Source organism: Herpailurus yagouaroundi, unplaced genomic scaffold (assembly GCF_014898765.1).
Source record: "Herpailurus yagouaroundi ecotype Mexico unplaced genomic scaffold, PumYag 77, whole genome shotgun sequence".
NCBI lineage: Eukaryota > Metazoa > Chordata > Mammalia > Carnivora > Felidae > Herpailurus > Herpailurus yagouaroundi.
Genome location: NW_024412388.1, coordinates 97,270,381 through 97,285,710, shown reverse-complemented (window position 1 = coordinate 97,285,710; position 15,330 = coordinate 97,270,381). Strand labels below are relative to the sequence as shown.

Genomic DNA, 15,330 nt, shown 5'->3' with positions numbered 1-15,330 from the left:
CCCTCCCGGCACATAGATATATATGTTCACCACCCTAGAAGCTCTTCAAGCTCATACTTTTAGAATTTTTATGACATATTCATCGCATGGGTATCACCAATTATTAACTCAACCTCTAGCCCTTCTTCCTTTCTAGGAGAATGGGAGTGGGGCTGAAAGTTCCAAGCTTCTAATCATGGCTTCTTGGTCTTTCTGATGACTGGCCCCCATACTGAAGTTATCCAAGAGCCCACCAAGAGTTGCCTCTCGATCAAAAGATACTCATATCACCCAGGAAATTCCAAGGGATTAACGAGCTCTGTGTCCAGAATCAGGGTCAAAGACCATGTATTAGAACACAAGATGCTCCCAGTGCTCTCATCACTTAGGAAAGGTTTTCAGGAGCTCTGTACCACCAACCAGAGTGAGAGACCAATATATATATTTTCTATTATTTCACAGCCCACCTTGGTCTCTGGCCACAGACCACCTTACAAGCAAAAAGATATACAACTCAAAAGAATGAGACACATTAGAATCCCATTTAGTCATTAATAATTGCAATAGTCCAGCATCATTATCATATGAAAATGCTTTCCAGGCAAGGCCACTCTGGCTTGCAAGCTTCCAATCTTGTCAGGTAACAAAAGCATCAGTGGTGTTAGTTTCACCCTTTCAGGCATCTGGTATAACTGAGCTAAGAGATGATATTGTCTCTCACTCTGAGCCCCTTCTGAGGTGTTAACATTGGATTTTCCTCATTATACAATCCACTGATTCATTCCTTTACCCTCAGATACTACTGCCCCTTCTCTCCATTTATACTCAAACTCTTCTACCTTTGGAAGGGACACGAGGTTCAGCTACTGTGCTGATCTAGATTGCCAAGAGCGATAATATTCTAGCAGGTACCTCCCCCTCAGTCCACGCATTCAGTTATGAAAGGTTACACAGATGTAGAACCACTGGGCTATTTTTACCACACCAAGCAATATAGTGGCATTCACCATTAACCTCAATTTCGCCAGATGAGGCGAAGGCACAACCCACCCTACCAGGCCCTTAGGAATTCTAACCCAAGTTTAAGAATACAGTTTCTTGCTTAGGAATCATCACTTATTTTCAGAACTTTGTATTTGTAACACTGGTCCTATGACCAGTGTATCATGCACAAAAGAAAAAAGCTGAGGTGATGTGAGGAAGAAAGGAAAAGTAGAGACATTACACGAGGACACTCCTCTGTCGGTAAGAACTGCATACTCATCCTGGCATCCTTCACCACCCTCTCATCCCTTCAGATCTACCAGAAAAAGAGGACTCGATCCAGTGGTGCTGCTCCATCAGCCCTACCTCATGTTGAGCGAAAGCACAATCTCAGGAACTTACATAAGCCATACGTTCAGGTCTTTATCTCCCATTTTAAACAACCAATGTTTTAACTGACCATTCAATTCTCTATTAAAGTAGTACTCTGAAAAGGATCTCTCTCTGCCCATTTGTTGAACATTATGGGTTGTGTATTCCTCGGTCTGAAGAAATCATGGTTAGCCATCCAAACTGTTACAATTATCTTCTGTTCCTGTTCTTTTATAGTATCGTGAGCATTTGCATCTACTGTCAGAGAAGCCAAGCCCAGTCCAGAGTCTGTTCTACTCCTGGTTACAGCATCAGTCTCATTTTCTGGCTATATTCAAGGCCTTCCCAACAGGGAATCTGCCACCTAGCCATCTAACAGTCTCTATTGTGCTTGCAGGTATAAAGTTCTTACCGGCATTTTGTGCCTCAGAAGGTACAAGGGGATTAGGTCTAGATTCATTTGTCTTTGCATTACTGCATACCCCATATCCACTTATGTCATGGCCCCAGGTGATCACCTCAAGCTAGCGCACAGGGATATTTGCTTGTTGATTCCAGTCGCCTTACAAACCTGAAAGAGGGTTCTTCTGATGAGCATCAACATGTCCTACTTTAATGCACGCTTCAAATTCCCACAGCGATTTCCAGAAGGCTGTGCCCCATATGGGCAGTCCTTTAAGAGGCCAGGTTTCTATTGTTCTTCTGCCTAGCCATATGACCAAGCCTTTGGCTACTGCCTGTCAGTAAAAACCTAAACATAGGGGCTTTTGCCACTGGTCAATTTTGCCATTACTGCTAAGAAAACAGGATGCAATTCAGCCCACCAAGCTAATTTGTCTTTACCTTTTCCATCAGAGTGGTGGCCTTCCAAACAGGATGGTGTCTGTTCACCTTGGAAATGCCACCCACAAACCAAGCAGCTCTTTGTTGGTCAGTTATAAGCTTATAGAACACTTGCCCAAGTGACAATAAAATCCAGCAGCTCCTCACACAGTTCCACAATCAGTCCTAGGGGGAAAGAGGCTCCCTACTCTTGAGTATCTCCTCCTTGCATTTCCATTTTGTTACAGAACTCTTCTGGGCACTGCCCTACCTACTGAAATGTTTACCCAACATTATGCAAGACATCATGAGTATTTCAGTTTTCAAGATTATTTTTATGACTTCTAGTCACAGTGGCTGTTTCTTTTTTTTTTTTCAACCTTTATTTATTTTTGGGACAGAGAGAGACAGAGCATGAAAGGGGACGGGCAGAGAGAGAGGAAGACACAGAATCGGAAACAGGCTCCAGGCTCTGAGCCATCAGCCCAGAGCCTGACGCGGGGCTCGAACTCACGGACCGCGAGATTGTGACCTGGCTGAAGTCGGACGCTTAACCGACTGCGCCACCCAGGAGCCCCTTCACAGTGGCTGTTTCAATTACTGTCCAATGGTAAGCCAATAATTGCCCTTAAAGTGGGAATTTTCTAGTCCAAAGTCCAGTAAGCCACTGCTGGGAGGCACTCACAGGCTTTTGCCATAAGCCCCAGTCTATGGTACACTACAAAACACTATACACAGAGAATTTGCCCATACCAGCACTTCAACTTCTATTCTACATTGTGTGGCCTTGGGCAATCTTACTGGCTCCCATTTAACATATCCAAATTAATATTGAAGGGTGGATTTACATGACTTGTTTTACAGTAATAGATAGAAGAAACACCTGCCAGGCATATCTCCCTAATACAATCAGGAAACAGCCTGTTCAAACACACCAATCAATTCTCTCAAAAACTTTTACCTGACATTCCTACCTATAGTCTCCATTAGGACCTTATTAATGGGTTTTGGTTTTACAATACTAGGAAAAGTGTTTCCCAAGCCAGACATAACTCATTCCCATAAAACATTCAGGTAAAGGAGACACAACTTCTTTACAAAAAGCCTTGTTTAAACTTCCCAACTTCCATAATCCTATCAACCCTTGCATGGTTTTGTTCTCTCAACAGCATCAAGGCTTTATCAATGGGTTTTGGTATTTGGTACCACAGTACAAGAAGTTCCCGTATCAAGGTATCCTGGGAACTTTTCTTCTCCACCTCCTGATCATTTTACTCACTCTTGGGCAAAAGGCGTTGGGTCTCGCCCAGGGGTTAAGCCAAAAGACCCTGACCCTTTGTCAATTTAATCTATCTAACCAATGCCCCAAGAAATTGCTGGTCACATTACTCACTGTAATCTCTGAATTCAGATTTTTAAATTTCTCCAAACTGGGGAAAACAGAATAGACTTGTTTGGGGCCCTTTAACGTTGGGGGGACCAGAAAGATGTCCCTTTAGGACTTTAGCTAGTGTTGTACTAAAAACTTTGTTTTAACCCCATCAATTGTCTGTTTTATTAATCCCACTTTTTTAAAGATTTATTTAACTAATTTCTACACCCAACATGGGACTCAAACTCACAATCCTGAGATCAAGAATTGCACACTCTTTCTACTGAGCCAGCCAGGCACCCCCATCCCATTTCTTAATAACCATCTAAAGCTTTCCATTCTGATGGATTGAGTCTGTGATTCTTCCCTTTCTTTTTCCTTTGTTTTGCTCCAAATGGTATTTGCTTTATTCACCTTCTTTCTTAAAAACTATTTAAAATTTTCCACCTTGGGGGTGTGTGGATGGCTCAGTCAGTTAAACGTCCAACTCTCAATCTCAGCTCAGGTTTCAATCTCAGGGTCATGAGTTCAAGCCCTGCACTGAGCTCCATGAGGACCATGGGGTCTACTTAACAATAAGATAAAATTTTCCACCTTGCTAAGACCAGTCAGTCCCTCAGCTCTCTCCTTTGCCTTTCCTCGTTCTTTTGTTAATTAACCTAATGCTTTTTTAACATCTATAAAACCTGAGAGGGGAAGCTGAAAGAGCAAATACACAAGGCTTCCTCAAGTGTCCCTAGGTTTTGCAGCAGTTAAGGTGATATGGGGTGTTCATGTAAGAGTTCTCCAGGGCGCCTAGGTGATTATCAGTTGAGTTTCTGACTGCTGACTTCAGCTCAGGTCATGATGCCAGGATCGTGGGATATAGGCCCGCACTGGGCTCCACACGGAGCATGAAGCCTGCTTAAGATTCTCTCTCCCTCTGCCCCTCTCACCCACTCACGTGCTTGCTCTCTCAAAAAAAAAAAAAAAGAGAGAGAGAGAGAGAGAGAGAGAGAGAGAGAGAGACTTTCCCTTAGCCACAACATTCACTATCAACTGAGTGACAGACATATTCAGCAGATGAATTATCCCAATTACTATAAAGATAATCCCACATAGCTTGTATATGAAACATACCATCTGCTTCATAGGGGATGTTCCACTTGGCATTTACAAGGCAAGGTGGGCAGTCCCCATTCTCAGGATAAATAAGACATTACACTGGCTTTTATCCAGTCCACCAAGCTGGCTGTTCCCTCGGGAATAACCTCCTTTGTGTCTGGATCACAAATACCTATCTGTGATTGTTCCATAGTGAGCTGTAGATCCTGTCCTGAACCCAAACATGGTCTTCCACACTGCAGCATTTAAAACCAGAAACTACACCTAAGTTAATTACACTCACAATCCACTTTAATAAAGGTTCTTCAGGAAGCTAGTGTTACTGATCCACAAAATAAAAACAACTCCTCATACAATATTCCCTGGTTTCAATAGTTTCCTGGTTTTGCCCTCCTCCTACACCAACAGCCTTCTTGGTGACCAGAGGTCTTAGAGGTACTTTTTGTTGTCTTTGCATAATTTTTCCCCTGGGGGACAGCTTTGAGGCTAGTAACCAAAACTCATACTCGCTGAAATCTGACCTCGGTTTAGCATCAAGGTCTGACCCAGAATTCTAATTTCATTTTAGCTATTACAAATAACCATAACCAAAGGACTAAACATTTCACTTTTTCCTTATTAGCATCTATTTCCTTACACATCCAGTGAACCAAAGTGCTGGGAAATGGATCTATTTCTAAATTCCATTTGTAACTTTTACTTTGAGTATCTGGGAGCAGCACAACCTCTGCTCCATACCACAGGTGGACACAAAGCCACCTGGGAATCAACGGTTCTACATTCCCCATCCTTTTGCCCTTTCTCTTCCCAAACCAGATTTCCATAAGCCAGGGCCATTCTAGTAAATCTCACTTCTGTGACACCAATGTCTAAGAAGAACTCACTGTGTTAAAAGGCAAAAATATTCAACGAGACACTTGTTAACACCTCGTGAGGAAGACTTTATTCAAGGTGGTGCAGGTTATCTCTTCAGGTAGAGGGACTACTGCAATGACATTTTACAGTGACAGGAGACTGGGCTCAACTCCAAATACTGCATGGGCAAGTGGGAATTTATAGCTAAGGAGCAGGGTAGTCGGCCATTATCAGTGGATGGAAAGTCACTAAGAGGAAAAACAGGGATAAGGTAGGTGCTGGATAAATAGACCTAACTGCTTATTGCTGAAGATAAGCCAGGGAGATGAGACATCACCTGGAGGATGTCAGAAGATAAGGAACCTTATCGCGTATCAAGGATAATCAGGTATCAAGGGTGAGGGCTTCTTGCTAAAATGACTTAGCAGGGCTCTTGCTAAAACTGCATTTTACAAGGACATAAACAAATGAGCCCAGAAGGTGGTTCAGGAGTCTAAAATTTGGCCAAGCAAAGAATCTCTGTCCCCTCTCTTGTTCAAGGAAAGAGGCATTCTCTCTTTCCTCTGAACAACAGAAGTCTATTTTTTTATTCAGTAGCCTTTTGTTCATTAAGGAACAAGTGAAGTTTCTGTTGGGACCTGGAATTAGAGGGTATCTATCTGCTCAATGATGCTAGTAGTCAGGCATTTAATGAGGGGAGTTTTCTACGAAAACACAGAAAAACAAAAAAAATAATAGATTAGAAACCTAGTTTCTGAGTCCAGAGGTTAGCGAGTTGAGATTTTCCCACTTGAGCTCGAAGCAATTTTAAATGGAAGAGTGAGGGTGGCAATAACCATCTGAAGAATTTTCCTAGTTTGCAGTCTGAATGTCTCTGATGATGGCATTTGGTGTTCTGGTGAACCTTTGAATGGTACGTACAGCAGGAGGCACAGAAGTTGCCCACGTATGATATGCAGTAGTAATTTTTTTTTTTTTCCTTAAAGTTTATTTCAAGGACCCAGCTTCAGCTTGCAGGATTTCAGGAACAGGGCAGTTTTAGTTCTCAGTGATACCAAGTCAGGAGGGTGGGAGAAAAACTGGAAACATTAGTTTGGAAAATTATAGCCAGATACTGCAGGAAACCAGAGTTGAGTATTTGGTAAGGACTTGCAAAATGTGCAAGACAGAACCAACAAGGGGTTTTGCACTGAATCAAAGAAAAAAAAAATTTCTATGGTCAACCTTTTAATTCTTCCTTACCTAAGAATTCTGGTCTCATTAGATTTGTCCTGATTATTTTACATAGGTGCACCAAGAATAGTGACTGACCACACAGCCTCTTTCTGAGTTTGCTTCGCTGGAACTTTTCATAAGGAAATCTCAGATTGAACATTTAAAAGCCTCTCGAGGTTGGGAAGCCAATCCAGGAAGTAGCCACCAGACTTTATCTTCCCATACCTATAGACAGGAGTAAATTCCTCTTTCCTCGAGGTCCCCAAGATATCTTGAGACTCTTCGGCCTGCAAGGAAGTGACCGTTCTTACTCACCTGTAAGACTGGGCACCCTGTAAGCCAGGTACCAGGCCAGTCTTCCCAAGAGCACTGGCTCCATGAAGACAACCTTAGTCCCTTAAACCAGATTCTATCCATGTAACTCTCAAATATAATATTCCAGTCAAAACCTTGGTAATAAAACCAATGTTTCCAATTATATCCTGTTACAAGAACAAATTCTTATTCACCTTACACAAGTAACTACAGTATCGTGAAAGTAAGAGTATTCACTACAAGTTTCCAAATTCCAGAGGAATAAGGAGAAAAAGTAATTGTTTCATCTTTGTTCACAAAGGTATAATCAGATTGTTGTAAGCTGCAGACAGCTTAAGAGAAAAAAAGTTCTTTAAATCTGAAAAACATTACAGAAGTAGTACTGTTTCAAAGAGTCATAATAACCATCTTCATCAGGTCATTCAGTCCCACGTAATTCTTATTCTGCTTGATCTTGGGTTAGCAGTTTTATGACTCCATCAGCTTCTTCACTGGTTCTGGAAACTCTCAGTGCAATACATGATCTTAAAATTATTCAACCGATACCATTATGGAGCATTCTTGCCTGTCGCCTATTGGAAGTGCTCTCAGAGAGGAAGGAGAGTAAATCAACAACTTGTCACACAGTATTTTAACATACTAACTGGACACCAACTGTGAACTTCAAACATTCCTGGAATGCCAATATTAGTAACATGGATCCATACACAAATAACCTAAGAAGGTTTGTCATCATTTCTTATTTGACAATGCTTCCCATGTAATCATCTAACATTGCAAATAAACCTAATTAGTTTAAATCTCTCTTTTACAGGGTGAGCAACAAATCCCTTGAAAATTTTCAGAGACCTCTGGAATATCTCAAAGTTAGTTTGAGATCAAAGAAAAGTCCATTTGGGGGGCTTGTGAATGGCTCAGTCGGTTGAGAGTCCGACTTCGGCTCAGGTCATGATCTCACAGTTTCATGAGTTCGAGACCCACATCAGGCTCTCTGCTGTTGGCATGGACCATGCTTCAGATCCTCTTTCTCCCTTTCTCTCCGCCCCTCCCCTGTCTCTCCCCGTCTCTCTCTCTCTCTCTCAAAAATAAACAAATATTTTTTTAAATTCACTTAGAATTTGATTTGGGGAAGTTGTCAAAAATGTCAAATGTTTTGAACACTTTAGATAACAGGTCACTGTGAATAATACTTATTCACTTAAAGTGGTAATTAAAAGATTTCAAAGGCAAATATAGGAAGCTACATAGTTGGAAAAAAATTTTTAGTTTTTGTAATACTGATAAGTCTCAATTTTTTAAAGTAATCAAAAACCTGATAAGCACAAGAAGCACAGAAAATAATTTTAATTGGACTTTAATTGGATTTTTAATTAAAATCTTTGTTTCCTTAGGGGCGCCTGGGTGGCGCAGTCGGTTAAGCGTCCGACTTCAGCCAGGTCACGATCTCCCGGTCCGTGAGTTCGAGCCCCACGTCGGGCTCTGGGCTGATGGCTCAGAGCCTGGAGCCTGTTTCGGATTCTGTGTCTCCCTCTCTCTCTGCCCCTCCCCCGTTCATGCTCTGTCTCTCTCTGTCCCAAAAAAATAAATAAACGTTAAAAAAAATAAAATAAAATGTTTCCTAGGCAAATTACATAATAGGTGAAGGAAAATCTTTTTATAGTTTATTAATAAAAGTAGATCAATAATCCAAGAAAACTTTGACATTCTAGTTTTACATCAGTAATAAATCTATTTTATTTAACCTTAGCAACTTGAGCACACATAAAATTCCTGTTCTGCAAATCTATAACCATTTTTCTAATATCCATTCAGCTTTTGTCCTATATTTTTGCTTCTTTCTTACTGTGGAACAACCAGTCTGCCTTAGAATAAAATTACTTTTTTTCCCTAAACAAAAACACATTCTTCATACCTTGCATACTCTGCATACAAAGTTGTTTTGATTTATTCTTACAGTTTCTAGTAGTTCTACCTACATGTACTGATCACAAGTTTTAACCATTAATAATCTTTCTTTTACAGAGAAAACTATGAAGTAGACAAGTACGGTCATGTATCAGTATTCTGTAGATTAGAAAATTTATGAATATACAATTTCACAATTGCTAGAAGCATGATTCCTCACAATATAATTTTTCAATGTGGCAAGCAACAGGTTTACTAAGAGATCCAAGTATCTTAGTTTCTACACCACATAGAAACAAGATACCAAAAATACAAACCCAAACTTAGGTTCAGTAATGAATGTCTCAACAGTTTATCTTACTTAGAAATGACCTACATTTATTTTAGGCAGATAGTAACACCAAACTAAACTAGCCATCATCTCAAGCTATTTCCCTATTAACTATTTTTATAACATATGCATGGAAGGCAAGCATCACAAAAGTAAAAAACCGAGAAAGATTATATATACAGTCTGTCCCCCCACCTTTTTTTTTTTTAACTGCAGCGCTTAACATATATCAAGCACTTCATTTTTATTGTATGTTTTATTCTTAGTTTGGAATTATAATTTTATAATCTTAAATACCTAGTAGAGATTACATAAGCTTGACTAGTAAGCTTAGGTAGAAGACAAATTATTTTATGTATTATATTTAATGCTGACAACTCTGAAGACATGCCTGTTTTTATTTTACCAACGATTTTCAAAATAGCTTTATTTACAAAAAAAAATTATCCCAAATCATGTGAACTTAATTCAGGAATACTTAATTTATATAAGTGCCTATTTATCTCTAAGGCAGCTTGAATAGAGCTCCTTTTTAAGGGATTTTATAAAGTAATTTGTTAATACCATCCAAAGGTGTAAAAAATACAACACATCTACAAGATACATACATATATACATGTAAACACACATACATACGGACACAAATTTTCAATCTAAAATTTTATCCATGCGTTAGTAAAACAGAGTAATACAAATTCACTGGTTTATATAAAATAATTAGTTCTTGCCTTTTCTCCACTATTTTTTTTTTTATTTTTTTGTTTATTTTTGAGAGAGAGAGGGAGAGAGAGTGCACTCATGCGGGAGTGAGGGGCAGAGAGAGAGGGAGACACAGGATCCGAAGCAGGCTCTAGGCTCTGAGCTGTCAGCACAGAGCCTGACGCAGGGCTCGAACTCATAAACCGTGAGATCATGACCTAAGCCATGCTCAGATGCTTAACCAACTGAGCAACTCAGGTGCCCACCACTTTCTATTTTTATACAAATTGTGTTTCTGGAAAATGTCAGGCCATATTAATGTTACTTGTTTACCAATTGTGTAAAGACCACCTTTAACATTCCCTTGCAGGCACCTGGGTGGCTCAGTGAGTTAAAACATCCAACTTTGGCTCAGGTCATGACCTCATGTTTGTGAGTTTAAGCCCCTCATCAGGCTCTGCGCTGAAGCTCGGAGCCTGCTTTGGACTTTCTGTCTCTCTCTCTCTCTCTCTCTCTCTCTATGCCATACCCCCGCAAGTGCATGCTCTCTCTCAAAAATAAATAAATAAACATTTTAAAAGAAAAAAAAAAAAAAAAAGATCTTCCCTTGCACTGATATGTAATTTTATGGAGGCTATGGACCAAATTTCAAGTGGGTGACCAAGGAAGACGTCTAGCAGCTGTCTGGATATCTCCAAAACCCATCCAACTGGCCAATTTCCAGTCTATTTCCAATTAGTCTTTTTCCTTTTCAGCTCAAGTAGTTGCTTTTGGGGGCCCCTAAGTCCCCTGAGAGTCCCCAGTGGAGGGCAAGGGGCCCAAAATTCAAGTGACTATAAAGACTGAAGTGGAAAAAGTTCTGACGGGGTAGAGAGGAGGAAGGAATTTGGAAGGGGATCTAAGAAAGGATTCAATGGAACTGGAGGGAAGACTGAAGGTGGTAAAAGGAAGAAGGAGGAGCAACAATGGGAAGGGAGAGCTCTTTGAAAAGCCATTCTGGGGCCCAAAAGAGGCCAGTGAAGTTCTGTATTATTCTCAGCAAAAGCATGCCAACAGGAATGGAAGTAGACAGCACTGGCAGAAAACATAGTTAGTAGGGGTTCAAGAAGAGTATTTGAGTCAACTGAGAAGTTCCCACAGAAGAGGCAGGATCCAACAAAGAAAATTATGAGGTGTTATAGAGAGCCAGGAAGACAGACTTCCAGTGCAAGGAGTTAAGGAAAAGAAAAAAAAAAAGAAGAGATTTCCAGCCTAGAGAATCAGAGAATAATCCTCATTCAGGGAAAAAAGAGCCAGGAATAAGAGATTTACAGACTGATAGGCAGCTTTCAAACGAAGAAGCCTAGGACTCTAACCTAGCTTCTTACAAACAACTGTTTGCCTGGTACTCTAACTGAGCCTCTTACAGGGGACAAACATGGGACTCTAACCCAGTCTCCAGCCTGTGTTTATCTGGGACTCCATCCCATTTTCTAGGGTATACTCAGACTGTTAACAATCAAAATCTGTCCTTACCAGCTTCCCCGGACATTTGTCCGGAGCAATGGTTCAGGAGTCGGACTCACCAATGGATCCCCGAACAATCAGTCAGGAGTGAAGATAAAGCTTTCAAAGGTACACACTTAGGGTCCTGGGTGAGAGGTCTGGGGGTCCAATGATGAATCTGATCCTATCCAGTTTGTGGCACCAAAACTGTTAAAAGGAAAAAAATATTCAATGATACTTGTTGAAGCATGGTAAGGAAGACTTTGGGGGATGGTGAGGCTATGAAATTTTGTAGTAGGGGAAGGAGATTGGACTCAACCCTGAACACTGCATGGGCAAGAGGGATCTTATAGCTAAGGTGAAGGGTGGAGTCAATGAATGGAAAACTATTAAGAGGAAACATGAGGGGCTGGGGGGCTCCAACAGGATTCTTGCTGAAGATAGGCCAGGGCAATCAGACATCACCTTTACGATGGTGTAGAAGGAGGAACCCAATTAGGTATCAAGGGGGAGTGCTTCTTGCTAAACTGACTTAGCAAGGTTCTTGCTAAAACCGCATTTTACAAGGATGTGTACATATGGCCTAGGAAAGGTTCAGAAGCCTGATTAAAGCCTCAAGTGAAGAGCTTTTGTCACCTGTTTCTTCCTTTTATTCCACACATAATACTCCTGACACCAGACATGTGGGGGTTTTTTCTCCCACACCAACCAATTCTAGACACCAGCTGCAATTCAGTTGAATTCTGACACTAACTGGAGTTACAGACCTCATGACCTAAGAGCTCAGTCTCATAAGACTGTCCCCCACTTCAGACACCAATCACAAGAAGTGGGTCTCCATGTTACCTACAACTTGTCTGACTTGGTTACAATTGGGAGGTTCCCAAGACCCCCTCATTGATTGAATCACTTGCTAGAACAGTTCACAGAACTTTGGAAAACACTTACTTACGTTTACTGGTTTATTACATAAGACAGGATATGGTAAAGAACACAGATGAACAGCCAGACGAAGAGATACATAAGGTGAGATCTGGAAGGGTCTGGCACAGGAGTTTCTGTCCCTGTAAAGTTGGGGTGTGCCACTCTCTCAGCATGTAGACATGTTCATCCTTGGCTCTTCAAAGTCCACACTGTTGGGATTTTACTAAGGCTTAATCATACAGGCACAAGCAATTATTAAGCCCCTCTCCCCTTCCAGGAGAATGGGGACAGGGCTGAAAGTTCCAAGCTTCTAATCATGGCTTGGTCTTTCTGGGGACTGACCCCATCTATCCAGGAACTTACCAAGAGTCACCTGATTAAGCCAAAAGACACTCCTATCACCCAGGAAATACCAAGGGATTTAGGAGCCCTGTGTCAGGAATTAGTCAAAGACCTAAGGGTTAGAACAGAAGATGCTTGTAGAGCTCTTGTCATTTAGGAAATTACAAGAGTTTCAGGAACTCTGTACTAGGAACCAGGGACAGATACATGCATATTTCAAAAACCAAGATTAATGGATTTCATCTATAATCTTTTTGATGATGGCCACAAGTTTCAGCATTCGAGTCTGAATCACTTATGTATTTACAGCATTATGTCTACTTTGAACACTCAAAATTACATTTAAAAAAACCCCATGTGTACCTGGTGGTTTTATAGCTGAAAGCAATTACTGAAGATGTTACATTTCTCATTTTAAAACAGCACAATGCCATCTTTTAATATTCCAAGAGTTGTTCTACTAATGTAAGACTTCCATCCAATTACACTTCTACAACAGAATTGCTCTCCAAGGCATTTTACTTCAACTGAAAATGTCAATTTCATTATAGGACATTTAAAATTTGGGGATGTCATTTGGCTTTAGGAAATTTGTCTAGATTACACAGAAATCAAACCCAAACACAAACTAATTGTACCTTACATAAAACTATTCCCAATTATTGTTTACCTACCAATGGAGGATCTTAAAAGTAAGCCACATTTTTTTCAATTACAGCTAAATAAACTTGTGTTGGTTTTAAACCTGCACCAGATAATCAGGTAGCTGTTCCAAGAATTTCTTAGAAAGAGGCACTTGCCACATTACAAAAATGCTGTGCTAGGTTCAATTCAGATTATGCTGCTCACCGATATCAATTTTTAAATTTAATCTGGGTCAACAGAACCAGAATTAGCTACAGATGCCACTATCATAAAAACAACAGAAACATCTTATTTTATGACAGATCTATGCTACTACGACAGTTGGTTAAGTTACCTTAGTTTTCTCAAAGAATTCCTGAAATAGCTTTCCTTCCTATCTATCTTAACCTATTTGTAAATGTCTAATTACTTTAAACAGCAGCAGAGAGATCTATTTGTATTCTACTTCCAAGGAAAATCCAAATAGTCCCTCATATTTTAATTGCACCTCAAACTATACTTTTTTGTGACACTTCTTTTAGAGAAGACTCTATTAGAAGTCTGTCAATTGATAAATTCGGTGCTCAGCAGCAGAGAAATAACTGTATGTTAGTGGTTAAAAAACCCCATAATTGCAGCATTTAATACCTACTGTTGCTCCTAATGCCACCAGGCTGACTCAGACTAATGAGCTCTCCAGGTGCCACTGTCTAACACAGGCCTGTCAAGATGAGCACACAGCAGTGGAGTCTCCAGAAGAATTAATCCAATCACTGTACTTGTTTGTCACGCATAAACAAAGAGAACTGATTTTTAGGTTCTTTGCCACAAAGAAATGCACTGAAGACAATTAAAGTAACACATGATTTGGGAAAGCATACTCCTTCCCTTCTTTACAGTGAGTCCTGAATTAGATTTTTAAAACGCTACTTATAAAGGTATTTGCTCAAAGTGTTGGATCTCCTAAGCCATGATGTTTTAACCCTGTTAAGCATCAAAACTATGGCACCAAATGTGCAAATGCGAACTAGGGACAAAAGGACCGTTCTTATGTCATTGGCGATCGTGGTTATCAAATCACGTACCTGGGGAGCATTCAAGTTGAGTTACACACTGGATGATGCAGCCCAAAGTGGGCGAGGATCCCCAACCATCCAGAGTCAAGGTCGGTGCCCAGGTCCAGTGAGCCCTTAACAATATCCCCTTTCCAACTCCTCCCCACTGCAGGAATCACAAACTCCCTGGCCCCAAGAATCTTAATTAACCCTGGTTTTCGTGCTAATTTTCACAACCTTAACTCCAGGGTTTTTAGGCTCCCACCCCACCTCAAAAAAGTTCACAACAGTATAATGGCATTTTTCTTCAGTACTTCAATTCGCAACCGCGACCTTCATCCAACTGTGTCTCCCTCCTCTCCCCTTGGAGAGGGAGCTCCCTTTCCTTTGGATCCCCGCCCGGCAACTCTACTCACAGGCTGGCAGTGTCGGGGGGCAGCGGGCTCGACAGCGCCCTCCAGCTCGGCGCTGGTAGTTTCCTGCGACTGCAGTCCAGCAGAGGGATGCGGCAGGAGCAGGGCGCGGGGCAGAGACCTGCCCGAGCGGCCGGCAGCAATAGGAAGACAGCCTGGGCGAGGAAGAGGAGCCGGGAAAGTGGTCCGGACCGACAATCCAGCAGCGGCTCCTCCCGGACGCCTTGGGGCGCCGGCGCCATTTTCCCCCCGACCTGGACCCAGCCGAGAAGAACCGCCAGCTAGAAGAGACAGCTTGGCGGAGACGTTTGGTGGCTACGCTGCCACCCCAGGGCCCGGCTGTCGCCTGTACCCACTAAAGGGAAAAGAGGGGCGGATACGGCAAAGCAGTGGGGGCGGCGGCCGAGGACACACGGCTGAAGCCCTACGGACAACGCTCCTCCGCCCCGCCCCGCGACGCAACGTCTTCACGCACAAGAGCCAACCAATCGGTGCCACACAAAGAGGTCGCGTCGGGGGCGGGACTCCGCGAGG

At 41.6% G+C, this 15,330-nt stretch overlaps 1 protein-coding gene across 6 annotated transcripts in view; it reads right to left on the bottom strand.

Annotated features, from left to right (window-relative positions):
* The window catches only part of LRIG2 (leucine rich repeats and immunoglobulin like domains 2), a 70,047-nt gene that overhangs the window by 50,764 nt on the left and 3,953 nt on the right, over positions 1 to 15,330 (bottom strand). For 2 of the 6 annotated variants that reach the window (XM_040471337.1, XM_040471339.1), the window contains exon 1: positions 14,800 to 15,259. The exons of 1 other annotated variant lie outside the window; for it this stretch is intronic. In XM_040471337.1, the coding sequence (XP_040327271.1) occupies positions 14,800 to 15,038 (239 nt within the window). In that variant the 5' untranslated portion in view covers positions 15,039 to 15,259. Of the gene's footprint in view, positions 1 to 11,468; positions 12,455 to 14,799; positions 15,260 to 15,330 lie in introns of those variants that run through there. 3 more of the 6 variants (XM_040471341.1, XM_040471343.1, XM_040471342.1) reach the window with 3 other exon arrangements.